This window comes from Octopus bimaculoides, chromosome 11 (genome assembly GCF_046866305.1).
Source record: "Octopus bimaculoides isolate indiv1 chromosome 11, ASM4686630v1, whole genome shotgun sequence".
In the NCBI taxonomy this organism is placed as follows: Eukaryota; Metazoa; Mollusca; class Cephalopoda; order Octopoda; family Octopodidae; genus Octopus; species Octopus bimaculoides.
This window is the reverse complement of record NC_142938.1, coordinates 21,213,102-21,235,724: the sequence shown is the minus strand read 5'-3', so window position 1 is coordinate 21,235,724 and position 22,623 is coordinate 21,213,102. Positions and strand designations below refer to the sequence as shown.

At 36.1% G+C, this 22,623-nt stretch overlaps 1 protein-coding gene and 1 non-coding gene across 2 annotated transcripts in view; one reads left to right on the top strand and one right to left on the bottom strand.

Moving 5' to 3' along the window:
• Nucleotides 1-15,805, bottom strand: part of LOC106869315 (solute carrier family 22 member 6-A) — a 30,871-nt gene extending 15,066 nt beyond the window's left edge. The window contains exons 1-4 of the mRNA XM_014915008.3: nucleotides 13,482-15,805; nucleotides 9,537-9,748; nucleotides 6,779-7,009; nucleotides 1,522-1,724 (exon numbers count right to left, since the gene is read on the bottom strand). Of these exons, the coding sequence (XP_014770494.2) occupies nucleotides 1,522-1,724; nucleotides 6,779-7,009; nucleotides 9,537-9,748; nucleotides 13,482-13,635 (800 nt within the window). The 5' untranslated portion in view covers nucleotides 13,636-15,805. The remainder of the gene's footprint in view (nucleotides 1-1,521; nucleotides 1,725-6,778; nucleotides 7,010-9,536; nucleotides 9,749-13,481) is intronic.
• LOC149133200 (U6 spliceosomal RNA) lies at nucleotides 7,419-7,526 on the top strand. Its single transcript, XR_016243777.1, has one exon. It is a non-coding gene; the product is annotated as a U6 spliceosomal RNA (small nuclear RNA).
• Nucleotides 15,806-22,623: the final 6,818 nt, after the last annotated feature.

Below are 22,623 nucleotides of genomic sequence, written 5' to 3'. Positions count from 1 at the left end.
AAAGATTCGTCGGTAAATAGTGATGTTATTGCAAGACAAGGAAACAATATATATTGTAAAAAGTAAGCAACGTTTTGAAACATGAAATTAATCATAATATATTTCACAATGCGGAAATTTTATTCATCAAAGTAAGTGTCATTACAATTAACAATTTTACCAACGAGTTACAAGTTTGTTTATTCTGGTAACATAAAAATCTGGAATTCTGGAGCTTATTGACTCTTTGAACGCACTTTCAGAATCGGTTTGAGTTTTGGACTCCTCTCACAGGAAACCATCAAGGTGCTTGAAAAAGTGGTTAGACGGTTGGAGAAAGGTTTGGAGAATAAGCTGGCTGGGGAAGATCTTCGTAGCCAAGTTCCCTCAACTTCTGGAGCGTCATCAGTGAAACGTGTGCTCGAGCATTGTCATAAAGATTGATTGGCCCTCTTGTCTTGACCAGTCTGGTACGGAGGAGTAGCAATTTTTCGTTCATTTTGGCAATTCCATGGCAATATGTTTCTGCAGTAATGGTTTTTCCGGGTTTTAGAAAGTAATAGTGGATGAGTCTAGTAGTTACACCACCAAATAAACACCATAACCTTATTTTTTACAGAATCTACTTTTCATCGCAAGTTACAATACCATCGAGAAATGGATAGGACTGGTCACGGAGAAGAAGCGACGAGCAAATTTCATATCTGCGCATTTTCTGATTTTCATTCAAATCGTGTGATGCCCATTTGTCGAGGTCTTTTGATATTCCGATCGCATATAAATGATCGCGGGCAATTTTCTGGCTAACTCGAAGTTCTTTTTCCAGTTATCGAGTGGCTTTACGTGGATCTTTCTCAATGACGGTCTTTCATTGACCATCATCGATGACAGACGGGCGTCCACTACGCTCACGATCTTCAAGGCTCAGTCTCCACTGCAAAATCGTTTAAACAGTTTTCGAGCTAACCACTCACTGGTCATTTGCACACCAAACGTTTCCTAGATATCACGAGTATTTTCAGCTGCCGTACGCCCGTTTTTGAAGTTGAATAGCAAAATTGCTCGAATATCGCGCTTTGATAGTTCCAATTCAGATGAGTGTAACAACATTTGGGCAAGTCTATATCTGTATTATCAGACAATTGAAAAAAAAATGTTCAAAAAATCCCAAACTCTGCAAAAATTCAGTACAAATTCTTCATGGCTCAAAACGTTGCTTACTGTTTACTCAACCTAATACATACAAAGGCTTACACATGAACATACATGCATGAATACATACATACATACATACATACATACATACATACATACACACATACATAACCTGTTGATATTGTGTAGGAGATGGTGGTGGTGGCGGTGGTGGTGGTTGTGGTTGTGGGTGTGATGTTGGTTATGTTGCTGGTGTGGTGATGCCGTTGTTGATAGTGATGGTTGTGGCGGCGGCAGTGGGGGTAGTAAAGGAGGGGTTGATCATGAAAAATAGGGAGGAAATAACGTGAAGAACTAATCTAATGTGGGTGAGTGAAGGGTACTTACAATAAGTCTACTAAGAAATATCCTGATACAACAGCGTTAAATAAAAATAACGTGTTCCAACTGTAATCCTTGAAAAGATAGGCTATCAACCCAAGTAAACAACTTAGCATGCTCCAGATAAACATAAATATACCAGTCATAACGATACGTTTTTCCTTCGGGTATAACTCACACGCCAGAGTTACGGAACTCAGAACAAATACCTGGAGAAACAAAAAAAAAAAAAAGGAAAAATAGTTTGGTATGAAATAGTGATGCAGTTTCATTATTGGTTTACAGATATTCTAGATATTATTATGAGGTAGATGATAAGAAAGCCATCAATCAGAATCGTTAGCACGTCGGATAAAATGCTTAGCGGTATTTCGTCTGTTTTTAGGTTCTGAGTTCAAATTCCACCGATGTCGACTTTGCCTTTCATCCTTTCGGAGGTCGATAAAATAAGTACCAGCCAAGTACTAGGATCGATGTAATCGACTTACCCATTCCCTAGGACTTGCTGGCCTTATATGACAGAATCTGAAGCCATTAGTATAAGGTAAATCTGCATATCGCAGGCTTGGCTGTGCATTTACAAGTTCACTTTGCAAATATGTGGCTTCAGGTTCAGTCCCATTGCGCGGTATCTTTGTAAGGGTCTGCCACTATAGCTCCAGTCAACCAATGTCAGGTGAATAAACTTAGCCGACAGAATCAGTTTGGAATTTCGTCGTATCAAACTTCCTCTCGTTTTCTTTCTGTCTTTTTTTTTTTGTCATGATTTCTCTTGTTCTACAGTCCCTGATTCGTAACCTGTACTGGCCATGTGCGCAGAACCAGCAGATTGCTCGGAGACACAATGTGTGTTATTAAAACCTGCTTAGGAAATATTTCCAGTGTATGGAACTATTAGTAGCTCATAACTATATACAGTACACATTAAAAAATATTTACTCTCACCGGCTGAAGTACTTAAAATCAAAATAAGCAACAAGAATATCCAAAGGTAATGCAGTACTATCGAAGCAGATTTTAACTGTCACTGATTTTATTTGCTTTTTTTTTGGTTCTGGTGTATGGACTATCTTATCAGACCTAGAGAACAATGGCATTTTACTGTCTATACTGTTTACTCCTTATCCTAAAAAGAAAATGCAGTCCATACGTAGCTAACTAGCTTTACTTTTGTCCCTATGTCGGAAGGAGGCTATGTGATTGGCATAACGATTTTTAAATTCTCCTTCACATAATCCAAAATACGGTTGCAGTAACCTCTGCCTCATATATGATAGATTTAATCTTACATCGTTAGTCAAGTGGACAGGATCATGAGTCGCGACAGTTGCAGGTGGATTCAGGTTCTTGGTATTGACCACGTGTAATGATATTCTTCATATTTGGGCAGTAGCTTTATGATATTTTCACAGAACGCCTAGTGAATATTTTCCTGTATCTGTGGGTAGCTGCAAAGTGTTTGTCTAGGAGTGACAGGAATCTTTTACCAATATTAGTTTTTATATTAAGGGAAAAGGGAGGGGCGAACCGAATAATTTTCTTTGACCTTTTTTTTTTAGTTTCTTATTATCCTGATTAATACTAGAGTGGTTAGGTACTACTTTATCTTTGATGCAACTAGATCTATTATTAATATTTTGATTAATAGAGGGATTATATATCAATTTATCTAGGGCCTTTTTATAATAGGGGCAGCTTTGTCGAAAATTTCTTTGGAAGAAAAGAGGTTAGACACTCCGTTACTAATATTAGCTATCAGATTTTTAAACACTACAGGAGGGTGACAGGACTGTTTATGTATATATGTGAGTTTTTCATTAAGCTTATGGAAAAGCTTATACGAGGAGTTTAAATCTAGGGAAACATCTAAATAATCAACTATACAGAAATTAGTAGTTACTGTGATTTTAAGTCCTAATTGATTTAAGGTTGAAATTAGTTCCTTCCTAAATCTATCAAGGGTATGACCATTACACCCATGGGAAATACCTAAGCTGTCGTCATGGTGTCAAAACCTGTGTGTCTATATCTCACTGTGTTTAATATAAATCAGCCACAAGATCACAGACATCTGTCATATGACCCCATAGATACATCAAATAGTTCATCATTATGCGACTTATTTTTACCTATTCTAATCCTTTAGTAAACAAAAGTGTTTTTCCCGCATGGCTGATAAAATCTAGATCTATAGGGTCAATTTCAACATATGAATTAGCAAATTCACTAGCTTTATCAAGCAACAATCTAGATATAGATGGATAAAAGTCTATGATATCAAACTGGGCAGATTTAGCCTTATTCTTAAACCAATCTATTGCGTCTGAGTTTTCTGTATGCTGCCATCTCAGCTTCATCGTATTTCTTCTATTTATTCAATTGTTTTAGTTCGTTATGTGGTTTGCGCGTGAAGAATATGTTTGTGTTCTCTCAACATATGGAACCATTAGTAGCACTTTGATACATGTATTGTGACCTTTAAATAATAATAATAATAGTAATAATAATAATAATATATATATATATATATATATATATATATATATATATATATATATATATATATAGTCTATATTAAATCTCTGAGCAAGATATTAACAGTAATAATAGTAATAATAATAATAATAATAATAATAATAATAATAATAATAATAATAATAATAATAATAATAATAAATAATAGTAATAATAATAATAATAATAATAATAATAAATCCAAACTAAAACTAGAACAGCAACGGACCATGATAAAACGATGGCAAGAAAAGCCCCTACATGGTAAATACTGGGCTAAACTAAATGCGAAAGAAATAGACAGAGAAAAATCCCAGCAATGGCTGAGAAGCTCAGGACTCAAAGCAGAGACTGAAGGATTTTTTTTGCTGCACAAGACCAGAGCCTCCCCACCAGAAATTACCAAAAACACATAATGAAAAGAAATATAACAAGTAACTGTAGAATATGTGGAGATGGACAAGAAACAATAAATCATATTATCTCTGGCTGCCCAGTCCTGGCTAAGAAGGAATATATTCACAGACACGACAGAGCTGGGACCTATATACACTGGAAGCTATGCCAACACTATGGAATAACAACAGACAAAAGATGGTATAAACACACGCCAGAAAAGGTCACAGAAAACGAGAAAACAACCATACTCTGGGATATGCCAATACACACAGATAGAGAAATTAAGGCAAGTAGACCAGATATAGTTGTCAAAAATCATGAAGAAAAAAAATGCTTTCTAATTGATGTATCAATACCAGCAGATGACAACGTTTCTCTAAAAGAAATGGAAAAACTTTCAAAATACAAAGACCTGGAAATAGAGATAACTCGAATGTGGAATCTAAAAACAGAAACAATTCCTATCATAGTAGGTGCCTTAGGTATAATAAAAAAATATTCAGACAAATACATAACAAAAACACCAGGACTTACAAATATATATAACATACAGAAAATTGCACTACTGGGTTCTGCACATATTCTACGCAAACCATTTTCAATACAGTAAACATAAGAGCACCACAGCAAACCACAGCACGTACCCAAGGCGCACAGAGCTGCGCTCGGTAGTGAAGTGAAAGCACGTTATAAAAATAAAACTACTGAACAATAATAATAATAATGATAATAATAATAATAATAATAATAATAATAATAATAATAATAATAATATATATATATATATATATATATATATATATATATATATATATATATATATATATATATATATATAATCATAAATATACAGGGATTAGCATTGAGTTGCTTCTCCAACGTACTGAAAATTTAGAAATAGCAGTCAAAGAACTACTGATTCTAAACTACAAATTTTTCTCTAAATGGATGGCGATATTTATGGCACACATAGAACAAAAAACCGGAGGGGAAAGCATAAGCAAAACAAGTCTTTAGTTAATCGGATACGATCGTTTCATGGTTAAGAGAATGAAAAATCCCTATTCCAAAATCATCAGTCCGATATTCTGATAAATTTGAAAGTGTCTCTAAAAAAATTCACGGTAATTTTTGGCCATGCGACACCAAAAATCAACGATAAGAAAGACACTTACGAATTCATCGGCTAGTGAGTTCAGGCATCCCAGCTCAAAGAAATCTATTCCATGTGCGTCACAAATAGTCCCGTATGAAAAAAATCCCGTGTGAAGGGATTACGGTTTAACCACCTAACTTAGAGGTATCAAATATAAAATATACAAGAATAAGGGCAGGGAATCGTCAATTAATAATAGAATTAATAATTAACAATTTTGCCAAGTAGTTCAGTATGAAAAAACCTTCATCGGTAAAACCATTTATCATCATATATATACAGGGATTAGCATTGAGTTGCTTCTCCAACATACTGAAAATTTAGAAATAGCAGTCAAAGAACTACTGATTCTAAACTACAAATTTTTCTCTAAATGGATGGCGATATTTATGGCACACATAGAACAAAAAACCGGAGGGGAAAGCATAAACAAAACAAGTCTTTAGTTAATCGGATACGATCGTTTCATGGTTAAGAGAATGAAAAATCCCTATTCCAAAATCATCAGTCCGATATTCTGATAAATTTGGCAAAATTGTTAATTATTAATTCTATTATTAATTGATTCTTATCGTTGATTTTTGGTGTCGCATGGCCAAAAATTACCGTGAATTCTTTTAGAGATATCTTCCTGGGGCTATAAACGCCAGTAGCACTGTCCTGTATAGAACGTCACACTTGGTTGGCAATTATATGTTACAATTCCGTATTACTACTGTTTATATCTCGCTCAGAGATTTTATATAGCTTATTTCTCCTTTTTCGAGATCTGCGACAGTTTGTCGCAGGAAACATCATATAATATTTTGCGAGTGGAATGAATTTTCATCACTAGCTGGTGATTATCACACGCTGAGGACGGATAACCACCCAGAAACTCGAGTCCGTGTGTATCACGTAAGGCTAGAGATGGGAGTGATGACCTCCCCTCGCAAATACTAATCGGACACAGAATATGTGTCGTTAGCCAGCTGGAAGAATGTCTGTCGTTAGTCAGTTGGAAGAAATATCTTCCTGGGGCTATAAAAGTATCAGGCCTTAGAAAAAAAAAGACATAAGTCCTAGAGTGGATTCGTTCGACTAAAAAAAAAAAACGAACATTCCTCAAGGCGGTGCCCCAGCATAAACACTGTTTAATGACTGAAACAAGAAAAGATAAAAGCGTGTATGAATACGTGCGTGTAGAGGCATTACCTCTCGTAGTACTCCAGTGAAAAATCTCGCTGCTGCGAACAACCAATAAAACGGCGTAAACGCAGAGAGTAAGTTGAAGACCACCAGGAAGAAATTGCTTAATATCCTTATAGGCTTCCGTCCAAATCTTTCAATCAAATATGGTGCCAGTAGACCACTGACGACTTGGCCCAAGATATAAAATGTTTGGGTAGATTCAGCCAATCCATCGTTTTTGCAGACCAGGTCCCACTGTGAAAGAAAATTTTATTTAGTAAGTGATAAAAGTAGTACAAACAAATACATACATGCACACCCACACACCTACACATACATGCACACATACATACTTACATACATACTTACATACATACATACATATATACATGTACGAGGGTGTACTGAAAAGTCCCTGGCTTTGAGTAAAAGAAAATACAGGAGGATCAGTTAATTATGATTTTATTCAATATATTCCCCACTCAGATTTACACACTTATTGCAGCGATTTTTCTAAACCCTGTAAAAGAACACGGAAAGTTGAGTCTCCAGCCAGGCTTTTCACGACACCCTAAAAGCCAGAAACATTTCAGCGTCCCTTCGAATATGTTCATATGAGAGTGGGCTTGTGTTCGTGCGTGCGTGCGTGCGTGCTTGTGAGTGTGTACATGCTTCTACAGTACATATACTAAAACTCGAAGAACACAGACGAGATTAGCATTGGTTCCTTTGTAGAGACGACAAGCAAAATCGTGAAGTGTTCCATATTTACAGGCGCAGGCGTGGCTGTGTGGTAAGAGCCTTTGTTCCTAACTACATGGTTCCGGGTTCAGATCCACCGCGTGACACCTTGGGCAAGTGTCTTCTACTAGAGCCTCAGGTCGACCACAAAGCCTTGTGATTGGATTTGGTATATTCCTAGGTAACTTTAAAAATACCTGGTGGTTCTGGTTGGAACGTCTCTCATAAATAGATATTTGCTCGATGAGAGTTAACCAACGGTTAAGCAGTAACAGCAACGTTTGGTTACAAACTGACGGTTAGAATCAGGACCATCTTATCTTTTTAAGGTTATCTAGGAATACTCTAACCGAGCTTGTCCTTCCTTGTAGTAGTAGTAGTAGTAGTAGTAGTAGTAGTAGTAGTAGTAGTAGTAGTAGTAGTAGTAGTAGTAGTAATCGTCGTCGTCGTCGTCGTCGTCGTCGTCGTCGTCGTCGTAGTAGTAGTAGTAGTAGTAGTTCATGCTTTATCTTAAGATCAGCTCTGTGAAAATTTGTGACGATGAAAGTCGTATCAGCAGCAGAAGGCTATCCTGTCTTTTTAAGATTATATCTACTATCCAATGTGTCCTTCCTGTTCTCAAGACGATATGATGAGGTTTTGCTCTATTTCTAGTTGGTCGCGCGACCGAAGAGAAACCCCGTCGATGATTCACCATTTATGCTAACGCCTGTTACTCAGAGATAATGTAAGAAATAATCTTTCTCTTGGGGGATAGCAAGCTGCTACAGCAATGAAGTTTGAAATGTCACAAATGTCCTTCTATTTCTATATCATATTAAAAATACAGTAATATTTTTCATGCACAAGATCCGAATTTTGAACGAAGTGCAGAAGTTTCTACTATCATAACAAATGCTTCTGCTTGTTACCGAAAAATTTATAGAGAATGAAAAAAAGGCTTCCTCTATGCAAACAACTCCAGACTTGTTTTTAAAAAGAAATCTACAAGTCCGTCTACGAGTGCTTGTGAAATGGCGATTGCGTCTACATGTGATGATGTGCACGAGTCTAGTGCGAGTGAAAGTAATTCAGAAAACGATTATAATAATATTTCTTATGATAAAAGATCTTGAATTCTTTTTACTTTACATAAAATATTCTTTACATTCTACTGTTGTTTTATTGTCGTTTATTTGCGAGTATTATAAATTTTGTAGGTAAAATATTTTGCTGGCAACGAATTACAATTTATAACATTGCCATTAGGTCGTCAAGTATGAAATTTGTAGTAAGGTATATAGTAAACTTTGACAGCTGCTCATTTTGCGCCATTATTATATTTTGACAATCTTTATTTTTTGTTAGAATGCTGATACATCTATTTCTTTATTCTAACTCATTTTGCGCTTTATAAAGTATTTATAAATCATTTTTGGCTATTTTTGCTTAGAGATGGATAAGTCGGAAATTCGTACAGTTTTGAAACTCTGCTTTACGAATTTTTGCTTTACGAGCAGTTTGCAGGAACAAATTAACTCGTATATCAAGGAATTACTGTAATGGTTTGTTGCTTAAAAGGATTACAAACTGTCCGTATTATATGACAGATGTGGTATCTATTCCCTCGACGCATGCAAATTGAATGAAAACCAGCCTCGGTAAAGTGTGAACTTAGAAAGCAAAAACATATGATTAATTACTGCAAAGTATCTATTGCTTTGCCATTCATCACCGACCCTAATAAGACAATTAATTTTTCTTGTGTTAATTGCGCAATTATAATGCTGCGAGGTAGCAAAATTGTTAGCACGGCGGACAAAATGCTTAATGACATTTTGTCCGTCTTTACGTTCTGAGTTCAAATTCTTCTTGATCGATCTTTCCTTTCATCCTTCCGGGGGTTGATAAAATAATTACCAGTTGAGCACTGGGGACCGATGTAATTGAACTATCCTTTTCCCTGAAATGTCTGGCGTTGTACTTATCGTAGAAATGGTTAATTGAGTAAATATTAAAAAAAATGAATTCAAATATTTATTTTTATTTATAAGCAACCTACCTGTGACACAATAGACTTATCAACAGGTGCAGTATAATAATAGCCATTAAGGCAGTCCAAGGTTCGATTCTCTCTTGTAATCCCTCCATCAGTATTGATGATATCTATAGAGCATTTATCATATGACAGATTCACTTCTTCCCTGATCGATATATTGTATTGGCTGAGTTGAAACTCTGTCAGATTCTTACATCTGTATTCAGGAATGGTGGCTGCAATATAAAACTAATATTCATTTATGTAGAATCGGTTTGTACGAGGGAATGCTGAAAGTGCCTGGCTTTGGGTAACAGAAAATGCAGGAAGATCAGTTAATTATGATTTTATCCAACATATTCCTCTCTCAGATTCATACACTTATTGTAGGGATCCTTCAGTTTTTCTGAGTCTTCAACCAGGCCTTTCGCAACACCCTTAAAGTCACGTTTCATGTATGGAATCTTTCTAAATGACGAACAGACTTAGGTTTCCAGACAGAATAATTCTACATGGAAGATGATAGTTGGGGTAGATATTTAATTTTTTTTCTAATATCTATAGGTGCAGATGTAGATGTGTAGGAAGAAGTTTGTTTCCCAATAGCATAATTCTGGATTCAGTCCCAGTGAATGGCACTTTGGGCAAGAGACTACTGCTATAGCTCCAGGCTGAATAATCTTAGTGAGTAGACTTGGCAGATGGAAACTGAAGGAAACCTGTCTTGTCTATGTTTGTAAGAATGTTTGTCATTAAGTTTTATTTCAAGATTTTTGCAAATAGAAATAGAGCCGGTTTTTAACCGTCATTGGAATTTCAACATCAACAGGGTATTTTTGTATGTATGTATGTGAATATATGTAAGTATGTATGTATGTATGTATGTATGTATGTACGTATGTATGTATGTATGTATGTATGCATGTATGTATGCATATATGTGCAGATCTGTAATTTTTGTTTTATGTATATATCCCATGCATACAGTTGCATGTTTAGACATGCTCATATATACTTAAATGATAAAGTTCTGAAAAAGTTTTACAGATTTTTACAGTTCCAGTGAAGGATTGGATCTGTAGTCTTTGAATCAACTCTCTCCTTTCTGGTTTTGAGAAACCTAATTTCTCAAGATTAGTATTTAGGCAATCTGTTATATATTCCATTGCCCCAGCAATTACAGTTATAAAACTGAACTTGTAATCTGGATAGAGTGACTGCAGATTCCTCAATAGATAAGCATAGCTATTTTATTTTTCGCTGATCTTTAGCTTTATGTTAACAACTACTGGGATGCTGATTTCCACAACTGCATGCAGTTTCTCTTCTCTATCCCAAATTACTATGTCAGGTCTATTATTTTCACATTTTATTGAGGTCTTCACTGAGATATTCCAACAGTATGCCTTATTATGAGTGGCTATGTCTTCTTCCATATTATGAGTTCTTATTTCTTTGGGCCTCAAGTTTATCCTTCCGACTCATCTCATTATACAGTGTCCAAGCAAAATCATGTCTCATGAGTAGATTATACCGTGATGACATTTTCGGAGAGCTGCTTAAGATGTATGTATGTATGTATGTATGTATGTATGTATGTATGTATGTATGTATGTACGTATGTATGTATGTTATTATGAGTGGCTATGTCTTCTTCCATATTGTGAGTTCATATTGGCACCAGACATCTTGCTCCGGCTTGTCTCTGGATGATGTCAATAAAGTGGAGAGGGTCTATGAGGTGTTGTGTAGCCTTATTGGACCTAAAACTCTGCATAGGCATTGCTGACCTCTCCTGAAGGTCGGCAATGGTCTTCCTCGGTCACGAGTGAACGGCCATCATCATCATACTGTATGTATGTATGATTTTTCTTAGAGTTCTCAGTATGTTCTTCTTTAGGACATAATTCTGGTGACCAGTTGAAGGAGGTGAGCTGGCAGAATTGTTATTGCTCCGGCCAAAATGCTTATTGGAAATGTCGTCCAATTTTACGTTCTGAGTTCAAATTCCACCGAGATCGTCTTTGCCTTTCCTACTTTCGGGGTGGATAATGTAAGTACGAGTTGAGCACTGGGGTCGTTGTAATCGACTGATCCTCTTTCCCGAAATTGCTATCTTTGTACGAAAATTTGAAACAATTATTCTTATGATGGCCGGTTACGGTATTGTGGAGAGAATGAATAATGGAATCTGAAGCGTATGCAAAACAGCAGGAAATAGGGGAGACATCATGTGCAAATGCACAATTAATGTATACACGCACAGTTAATGTATGCATACACAATTAATGTATACACACACAGTTTATGTATGCACACACAATCATCTACTTAGACAAAGATATAAACTGTTATCATCACAAATAACATTACAAAGTTTAATAACGATTTGATTCATGTGTGTGTGTGTGTGTGTGTGCGTGCGTGTGTGTGTGTGTGCGTGTGTGTGTGTAATGTCCTCAAATTACAGTGTCCTCAGATTACAGTGTCCTCAAAATGTCACACAAACATTCTGAAATGTTTGTATTGGAGCTTCCGGCGCGAATGCCAAGTAGCACAGCATGTCGTTTCCAAAGTTCACGCACAGTGAATTGCGTCATGCTTTTGGTTTTCTCACAGAAGGTGCTCAACTGACCCTACTATACTGTGTAGTCGACAAAATCAAAAGCAAACAATGTGCATGCGGGAAAATTAAAGTTCTAAAATTGCGGAAATTTACCCTTGCATCTTTTATATATCTGTATATATATATATATATATATATATATATATATATATATATATATATATATATATATATATATATCTGTATATATATATATATATATATATATATATATATATATATATATGCATATATAGTTGAAATTTACAGAAAAAACAAATGTCGAACACAGGCGTATAAACAACAGGCAGGAGTATTAGTTTGACGCTACATACAGTTGTTGTTGTTGGCACTCCGTCGCTTACGACGTCGAGGGTTCCAGTTGATCCGATCAACGGAACAGCCTGCTCGTGAAATTAACGTGCAAGTGGCTGAGCACTCCACAGACACGTGTACCCTTAACGTAGTTCTCGGGTATATTCAGCGTGACAGAGTGTGACAAGGCTGACCCTTTGAATTACAGGCACAACAGAAACAGGAAGTAAGAATGAGAGAAATTTGTGGTGAAAGAGTACAGCAGGGTTCGCCACCATCCCCTGCTGGAGCCTCGTGGAGCTTTAGGCGTTTTCGCTCAATAAACACCCACAACGCCCGGTCTGGGAATCGAAATCGCGGTCCTATGACCGCGAGTCTGCTGCCCTAATCACTGGGCCATTGCGCCTCCACGCTATATATAGATATATTTGGAAAAGGAAAAGAATGACTTCACTGGTAGTTGTAACGAATTTAAATTTGTAATAATATAATTTTAAAGTTTGGTTTAATCAAACTGTAAAATTAAATTGATTACAAAAATTAAATTCATTAGAACTACCAGTGAAGTTATTGTTTTCCTTTCTCAAAAATACCTAACTATACCAATGATTTCACACATTGTGTGTGTGTGTGTGTGTGTGTGTGTGTGTGTGTGTGTGTGTGTGTGTGTGTGTGTGTGTGTGTGTGTGTGTGCGCGCGCGCGCGCGTGCGTGTGCGTATATATATATATATATATATATATATATATATATATATATATATATATATATATATATATTATACATATACGGAATAAAAGTGCGAAGCAGTGATATTTGTACAAATGGGTGTAGCTAAAAATATTAATGTGATTTGGGTAACGCATATCTACTTCATGTGTAAAATTTTTTTTATGTGCGTGTATGTTTGTATACATATATACATACATATGAATATATAGGCAGAGAAAAGAGAGAGGGGGAGAGGGAGAGAGATAAATAGATAGATAGATAGATAGATAGATAGATAGATAGATAGAGAGAGAGATATGCATACAAGTATGATCTTACCTATGAATATGTAGAAAAAGCTGTTGGCTGAGGCGGTGAGTGCCGAGGCGCAGAGGATGAGGTATTGAGTAGTATGAAAGTATTTAGAGTCTCCCAGAGCTCTCAGAATTCCATCGACATCAATTTCCGAAGGCTGCATAGTGGTTTTCTTCATTCGATTTGTTTCGTTAATTTCTTTAAACTTTTATTTCTCAGTTAGCATTATGGATCTAATAAAAGATCCTGCTACTTAGATTGGGCTATACAATTTATTATTATTTAAGAATATTTAACTCTTAATCGCTTTTTAACGATGCTGCATCTCTAAACGAAGTAATAAAGTAAATATATTAACAACAACAACAAAAATTACCACACTTGGTAAATAGCAAAGAATTTCTAGAAATGATTCCTCAGAAAGTCTGTTTATTTTGTAGAGGACTGGCTTCCTGCTATTAGTTTCCAAGTTTATATTAGGTAAAACTATAACATGTGTAGAGACAAATTAGAGAGTCATAAGTTTATTGTGAGGGTGTCTATCTATATTAAGTGATAATTTGTGGAAACGTGCATTTTAAAATGTATGTCGGGTCACTGACTGGCCTCGAGCTTAATTATCTTAAAGCCGTCATTATCGTCACTATCTGCACCATGGTAGTCACCATCGTCGTCATCGTGGTCGGAGCTGGAGGTGGTAGTGGTGTTGATCTTCCTGTTCTTCATTTGTACTTATTGTTGTTGTTGGTCGCGATGGTGGTTGCTGTAGAGGTAGTGATGGTCGTCGTCGTTGTCGCATTGTTGATTGTCGCCATTGTGGTTGTCGTGGTGGTGGTTGTTGTGGTAGCGATGCTGTTGCTGTTAGTACCGCACAGCTTCCGATATGGTAATATTAAATTTCCCGCCATTTGTGTGCCAGTGAGTATATCTCAGAGTGAGTGTGTGTGTGTGTGTTTCCTTTATGTTGTTAATGTTCCTTCTCGCGTTATAAATTCAGTTTATTCTTGCTGTTGTTGTAAATGTTTATTCTTAATGTTTAATATTGTTGAAAATCTATGTTTATTGTTGTATACACACGTTCAAAGATATACACGCATATATACATGCATACGTAAAGACATTAATAGAAACATGCATACATATATACGTACATGCATATATGCATAAATGCAGATCAACAGAGAATGACGGCCATGCTTTTACATATCCTTACACTCACACATATATGACACACGCACAGAGTTTCATCTCTCTCTCTCTCTCTCTCTCTCTCTCTCTCTCTCTCTCTCTCTCTCTCTCTCTCTCTGTATATATATATATATATATATATATGAATATATATATACGCGTATACGTACATACATGTATACGTATGTATATGTGCATATGTGGGCACAGGACGTCACAAAGCGTAAAAAACAAAATATACGAAGTATGAGGACATGGAATATATACTTTTTTGCCAGCAACATAAGAAACAAATGGTAAACAAGACATACGACACAAGGAACGACCCTTCATCCGTTGTTGGCTGTTTTACTAATTCGTATTCCTAGCATTTCTCGACAAGATACACCTTCGATAAAACAATTGCTCCCGCAAAGCAAATTAAATAAAATTTGGGAGTTTGTGGAGGGTCAAATTTGGTGACAAAAATGGAACAGTGAAAACAAACAAGAAGGGCTGCTAAGCCTAAAAGAGGTTGTGGTTGCGAACGTTCAGATCACCAGGAAAAATTCTGTGTACATTTGTCGAACCAACTCCAAACTGTATGCTTATTTTCTTTATAGATACACGATGGCTTTCATCCAATAAACGACATATTTTCTCAACCGGGTCTAATATTCTGATGTCCCTCTCACTTCCACAAATCTCATTGTCTCTCACTTCCTTCCTCTCTACTGTATTTGAACCTCTTGTACCAGTGGAAAATAGATGTTCGGCTCATACAGGAGAATCCCTAAACAGTCTGAAACATTTCACAAGTATCTGTATTGTCTCTTGCCCACTTTAATACAAAACTTTATTGCATAGTGAGCTTCCAAATTATCTTCACGTCCCGACTCCACTGTGCGTACTATTCAGCTGTGATAAGAGTGTTTAGAAGGGTGTGTACAAAATGCTGTTAACAGCAGTCTCCTTCAATCTGGAAACTGAATAGTTGACAGATCAGCCCATTAGATGTATAGTAATGACATACTAAAATTACAATAATGTTGGGCATTTACAACTGCCTCTTCTACAAAAAACCGTCTCAAACTTCTGCTTTGCACTTCGTATATATGAGTGGGTGTACATACACACATAAACATGTAGGTGTGTATGTCTGCCTCTGTGTGTGTGTGCGTGTGTGTGTGTGAGAGAGAGAGATAGATAGATAGATAGATAGATAGATAGATAGAGAGAGAGAGAGAGAGAGAGAGAGAGAGAGAAAGAGAGAGAGAGACGAAAGAGAGAGAGAGAGAAAGAAAGAGAGAGATAGAGATAGAGAGAGAAAGAGAAAGCGAGAGAGAGAGAGAGAGAGAGAGAATGTGTGTATTTGTGTATGCATGTATGTATAAATGCATAGTTATGTATGTGTATATACTTATACATATGCAACCACGCATAAGTGAGCCTGTGTGTGTGAGAGAGAGAATGGGTATGTGTGTATGCGTGTGTATGTGTGTATGTGTGTTCGTGTCGTAAAACATCTCTTCCATTAAATTATCCCTCTATTGAGGTCATATATAATTAAAGTAATTCTTGTAAATAACCGCTCTGTTATTCCACTTTAAACCTATCACCACGAATGAAAGATGAAGCCTCATTGCGATCATTCAAGCTAACTAATCAGGTCATTAAGAATGAAATGTCCGATTTTCTTATGCACCAAGTTTCACAGTAGATAGCTCTAATGTTTTATCCTGACAATTCTTTGTTTTACTACATTAACCCATTACCTCCCATAATTCTATTAACTGGAATTTTTTTTATGAAACTTTGATTTCTAGCATAAAGCAGCCTTAGAAACACGCTGGAATGATCAAAATAACATTTCAAAATAACATTTTAAATAGAAATACGCGAGATATTGGGTGAAAAATTAGCAAACCTCATTTGAATATCAGAGAAATATACCTAGTAGATATAGCAAAAAGGTTAGATATGTGTAAATATTGACAGATAATTACGAAATTTGTAATTTTTAAGTGATCTCATATGAGATCACTGGTAGGTAATGGGTTAAAGAGTTACATCATCACTTTTCAAAATGCAATTCCTGGTGTCTGATTATATTGCGAGTTTCCTCTTGTAAATCAATTTTTGTGAGCCCGTGGGTAGGTCAAAAGTTCGTGATGCTTATAAAGATGAGTTCCGCCGTGGAAACGATGCATCCTAGACAGCTCGAAACGTCAATGAGGTGTTTGGTGAAGATGTGGCAAATGAGCGCTCTGTACGTCAATGGTTTGAGAATTTCCGGTCTGCTGACTTTACTCTTGAAAATCAACCCCGTGGTAGACCTGAGACCAAGGTGGATAATGATGCGTTGGTAAATGTAGTGGAAACGGATACATCTCAAACCACACTTGAGTTAGCAGCAAGGGTTTGATTCCAACTGTATTGGATGATCTGACATAAATCGGCAAGATAAAGAAGCTGGACAAGTACACCACGGGAACTGAACCAGTATCAAATGACACGTCGTCTTGAAACTTGCTGTTCTTTGCTGTCAGAGCATAAATGTGAACCATTTTTGCGTCGTACTGTATTCATTTAAACAATACCAAGCTCTCTGTACGGTAGTTGGATAGAGACAAAGTGCCAAAACCTAATTCAAAAATAGAATATTCATAACAAGCTAATTGCATCTCTTTGGTGGTCCAGCTTCATGAGACCTGGTAAGTCAATTAATTACAACGGATGTATACATCAAGAAATTAGACGAGATGATGCGTGAACTTGCAATTAAACAACCGAGATTGGTCAACAGAGACAGGGCTATTCTCTTGCGAGTCAATGCTCTACCACACATTGCACAATGAACGCTACTCAAGTTGCAGGAACTGAACTTGGAAGTACTATATCGTCCTCCATATGTACCAACTGACTATCACGTTTTCCAGGCATTAGATAACTTTTTCAAGGAAAAAAAATGGCGTATAAGCAAAACATATACCTTATGTATGTGCGCCTGATAACTATTATATCACTAGAGGTGCATTTAAATCGCAATTTAACCTATCTATCTATCTATCTATCTATCTATCTATCTATCTATCTATCTATCTATCTATCTATCTATCTACCTATCTACCTATCTAAATGTATGTATGTTTTTCAGTGTTTACAAGTAACACGGAAAAAATAAATAAACAGTTACCAAGGTAACAAAAATTCACACAAGTACCAAGGATGTAACAGCCTACTTATAAAGGTTTAGGTGAAATATTTTTCTATAATACGCAGGTGTTATTCAAATCGTTTTACTTCCGACATGTTTCGAAGAAAACATTGGTACTATTCCAGAAGGAATAAAATGGTGTAAAACAAGGCAATTACATCAGAGAAAGAAAGAAACACCAAAGTTGATGAAGGTGGAATTTAACTGTGTCGCAGAGTGTTTTATCTTGCGTTCTATATACTTCACATTGTTATCTATAAATTTGAATAAGTCATGATCTTATGCATCAGTAACTGCATTCGGATCACGTAGTACTACGAGCAACGTAAATGACATTCAATACAGCAGAAATAAAATAATTTTGTGACGCTAAAAACTCCGACTATATTAACTGATTTTTAGAATAGTAGGCGTATCCAACTAGAGTATCTAAAATAATGTCTCATAAGAGAAATGTTTGTGTCACTCAAAGAAACAAAAAATCTGGACGAAGAATCTCGTGCAATTTCAAGATTCACATAGGAAAAGAAGACTTGTTCCTCTAGAGGAGCATTCTTTGGAAAAAAAACTGCAGCATACCAATGAAACTTCAAATTGTCGGTCATCAAAGAAAGGAAAGAAAGAACAAAGGAAATTTCGAAAGAAGTAAGTTTTTTATGACAAAAGAAATTAAAATTCCCATATTTATCAATTCAGAATGTACAAGCAAAAGTAGAAAGAATGCTGAATGCCTACGATAAATGTGTAAATTGAGGAAAATAAGATTCATTGGAAGGAACTTTTCACTTTACAAAGGAAATCGTTGAATGGCTGTGCAGTGAAGAAAGAAGGTTATATTATCTTCATATTGAAAGCAAGGGACATGCTGGGTACGCAACTGGAAAGGCAGCCAGTTCCAAAACTATCCATCTATCCGAAAGAAGAAAAGTGTCCTTAATGCTAACTTCAACAAGAGCAACTCCAGTGTCATCAACGTCTGAAGCAGAGACTGAAAGAGAATATCAAAAGTCCGAAAAATCAGATGAAGAATCCACACAAACAAGGAGAAAGTATAGCAAAACTGGAACTGCAACCAAGTTAGTAATACCTTACAAGTTATCAACCTCAAAAGCAGCAACAGTTTGTCGACAATTATCTCAAGATGGAATCAAGAGTCCTTCCTGATCTGGTATTTATAGATCGACCATCGAAGAAGCTGTTAAACTAAAAAAAGAAAAAAATGAAGAAAACAATACGTTTAGAAAACTGGTCATTGCATTTTGACAGTAAACGTATAGATGACCAAGAATACCAAGTGCTAGTTTTAAACAAGTTAAGTTAGAAGCCGATACTGTTGTGGAAGGAATTGAAGCTGTTTTAGATGATTACATTTTATGGAACTGTGTAAAGATGATCGTCGCTGATACAACGAGTGTGAACACTGGGAAAAGAAATGGCATTGTCATTCAGTTGCAAAAGCTGTTTGTTGAAAAAGTTTTGAAAGAACAGCAACTTATCCTTGATAGAGTTCTTCGTGTTGTAATGGATAACGAACTTTGAGAAAAAAAGTCATCTCCCAATATTGAATATACATTCATCTCAGAGCTTCTAAGTAATTACAAAAACTTCAGGTTAATTTCAACAATGAGGAAGAAAAGATTACTGAATCAACAGGATGGCGAGATGACATGAAGTTTCTATTTCATTTGACCATAGTTTTTCATTTTTTTGAAGAAACCGGTAAATTTCCTACTGTAAAGTTTCAAAAAATACCCAACTTAAGTTAATGCAAGATAGGATTCTAGAGCAACACTAGCTCTTTTGGTATTTATTGTTCAACCAGAGAAAAGAGTTTTGCTTCTCCATGTTTGTCGATTCATCTCTTACAGCTGGGCATATTTTTGGTTTACTGACCAGATTTACTGGGCAAATTTTTGTTTACTTCAATGCACATAATTATCAGAAGTTATGTGGTAGCCTGCAAGTTCATAAAAAAGCATTGAACTTTGTAAAAACCTTTTGGAGTCGAGAACCATCAAAACTGGAAATTCCGAGAACAAATCAGAGTGCAGAACGGGCTATCAAGTGCCTTCAAGGTCTTTGTGTTTGTAAAAAGAAGGAGAAACTTCGATTTATTTTGTTTAACAGAACATATTCTTTGTTATGTTTAAAAATGTGCTAACATTCAGCACCCTTTTTCTTATAGTTATTTAAAATTGGAATTAAACCTATAAAGTTTAAAATATGTATTGTTTTTAATTTTGTATGTTATCGAATGCTTGTAGTGGCCTCTGTCTTAAAATAGCCTAGTTTTGAACCTTTGCATAGAGCAATTTCAGTTCAGTAGTCTTGAAAATGTATAAATACACTTTTATTCCACATCTCTCTGGTGTTTACAAGGATTTAGGCAGCGGAAATACTGAAGTGTGAATCTAGTGCCACCTAGTGACTATAGATTAAAAGACCCATAACTCTGAAACTACTTCAACCAGTGAACGGAAATTTCAGATATACTATTTCTGCATTGCATTGAATCAGTACAAGTTATGAACCCCCTATACAATTTTGCATGATTTGGGTCAAAAGTGGTGATCGATTTCTTAAGCTGGGGGTAACATTTTTTTCAAATAAAGCAAAATAAATGTTCGTTTCCTGACTTTTATAAAATTATTCATAGAATTACAGTATAGGGTTCTTAGGATGTGAAAAGGTCGGGACGTATGAGAGCTGAATATATTTATTTAATTACTTGTTATCCTTGGGGTTACAGTCGACTAGCAGGCTTTTTCATGTAATAATAATTTCAGTGTATAATAAATTGTTTAGATGTCATGCATGCTACGCATATACAATACAATTGTATATTCACAAATCAATGCAGATAAAGCAAGTAAGGTGCATTGATTTGCGACTGTAGGATGCATATTAGTGCAGACATATAAGCATAATTTATGATACACTGAAATTATTATTATAAGGTAAAGGCTGCGAAACGTTGTAACTCCAAGAATAACAAGTGATTAAATAAATATATTCACCTCTCATACCTCCAAATCTTTTGTTTTTTATGGTACCGAGGGGTACCAAAAAGAAACCAGAATTATTCAATATCATCTTATCCACTTAAATTTGCATGTTTCCACTTCTATGGCCTTCAAAGTATTCACTATTTGCACCAATGCATCGGTCGACATGCATTTTCTTCTATTCGAAGCAGTCTTGGAATTCTTGCGAAGTGATGCCTTTTAACGCCAACGTCGTTATTTCCTTCACCTCTTTCACATCTGGAAAACGTTTTCCTTTAAGGAAGTTTTTCATTCGGGGGAAAAGAAATATGTTCAGGTGAATAGGGAGGTCATGCCTTTTTTGAAAAAAACTGTCTCCCACTCAAGGCCGTGTGCACAGGCGCATTGTCATGATGAAACCACTACTCTCCACTTTGCCACAAGTCGGGGCATTTTTGCTTCACCACGTCTCGTAAACGATTCAGAATAGTCAAATAAAATATTTGGTTAGCAGTTTCACCCGGGGAAAGCAATTCTGTGTTGAAAATTCCTTTCGCACCAATGAAACAAATCAGCATCGTCTTCACATTAGACTTCATTTGAAGCGCTTTTTTGTGGCGTGTTGACATTGTATGCTTCCATTCACATGGTTGCTGCTTCGTTTCCGAGTCCAAGCCGTAACAGCAACTTTCGTCGCCAGTGATGACCTTCGGCAAGGCGCATGTGCTCAATAGAAACAGATACGGTTAAACGAGAGAAATCGAAATACACCAAGTTAATTCAACATGCCATAACAAAAACAAAGGAAATCCCGATCTCTACCTTACGGAGAAACATTCACGCTAGGTGTGTAAACAAAAATACAAGCGCAAATAGACCATTTGTTGTCACCCACAATCCTAGAAACCACAATTGTGGGTGACAACAAATGGGACATTTGCGCTTGTATTTTTGAAAACTTTGCGTAGGTCTCTGAGCAGTTATCACCAAACTTTTGGCAAAATTTAATGCAAATTCCTTGCTCAAAGTTCTCTGTCATGTTTAATGAGACGATCACACGTTACATACCTTCCTTCGAAGCACTGTCGTGATTATACTGAGTGGTTACTACTATCATAGTGAGTGGTTACTACTACCACGTATAGCCACGACAGACAGAAAGAATGCGGTCGAAGCCGAATATTTGAATATACGGAACACAGAAACGATATCCGTATATCACCTGATGAAACACTAGATATCATAATGCAGGTTGACTGTAACATAACCAAACACCTGCCAACCTGAAGAACTACGGTCCGCGGAAATAATTGCAAGGATTATGAATAAATATTCCTTTGTTCTCCTTGTTGACTCCATCTTATTCAATTATCCATTCACACACGACGAAACCGCAACGCAAGTCTGGCAGTAGGTACAATACTACTGTTGGATAGCACTGGGTGAAATCTGAAGATGGTCGAGCTTTAAACTGTACTCTACTACGTCCTTAACACAATATAACTTAACTATATATATTGGGTTGGCAAATAAATTCCCGCCGTTTAAAAAATTTTGGAATTTATTGCCTTTTTAAATTTTGGAATCTAATTTTTTCGAGAATTCTATTTTTGAATCATTTTGGAATCTATTTTTTTTTCTAGATAATTTTAGTTAATTTTTGTTTATTTTCAGATAATTAAAATGGAATGTCAAGTTAAGAAAAACGAGCATTTTCGACACCTCCTTTTTGCTTTTGATCAAGGTTCTAAGGCTGCAAAAGCTGCTCGCGACATTTGTACCGTGTATGGCGAGGGTG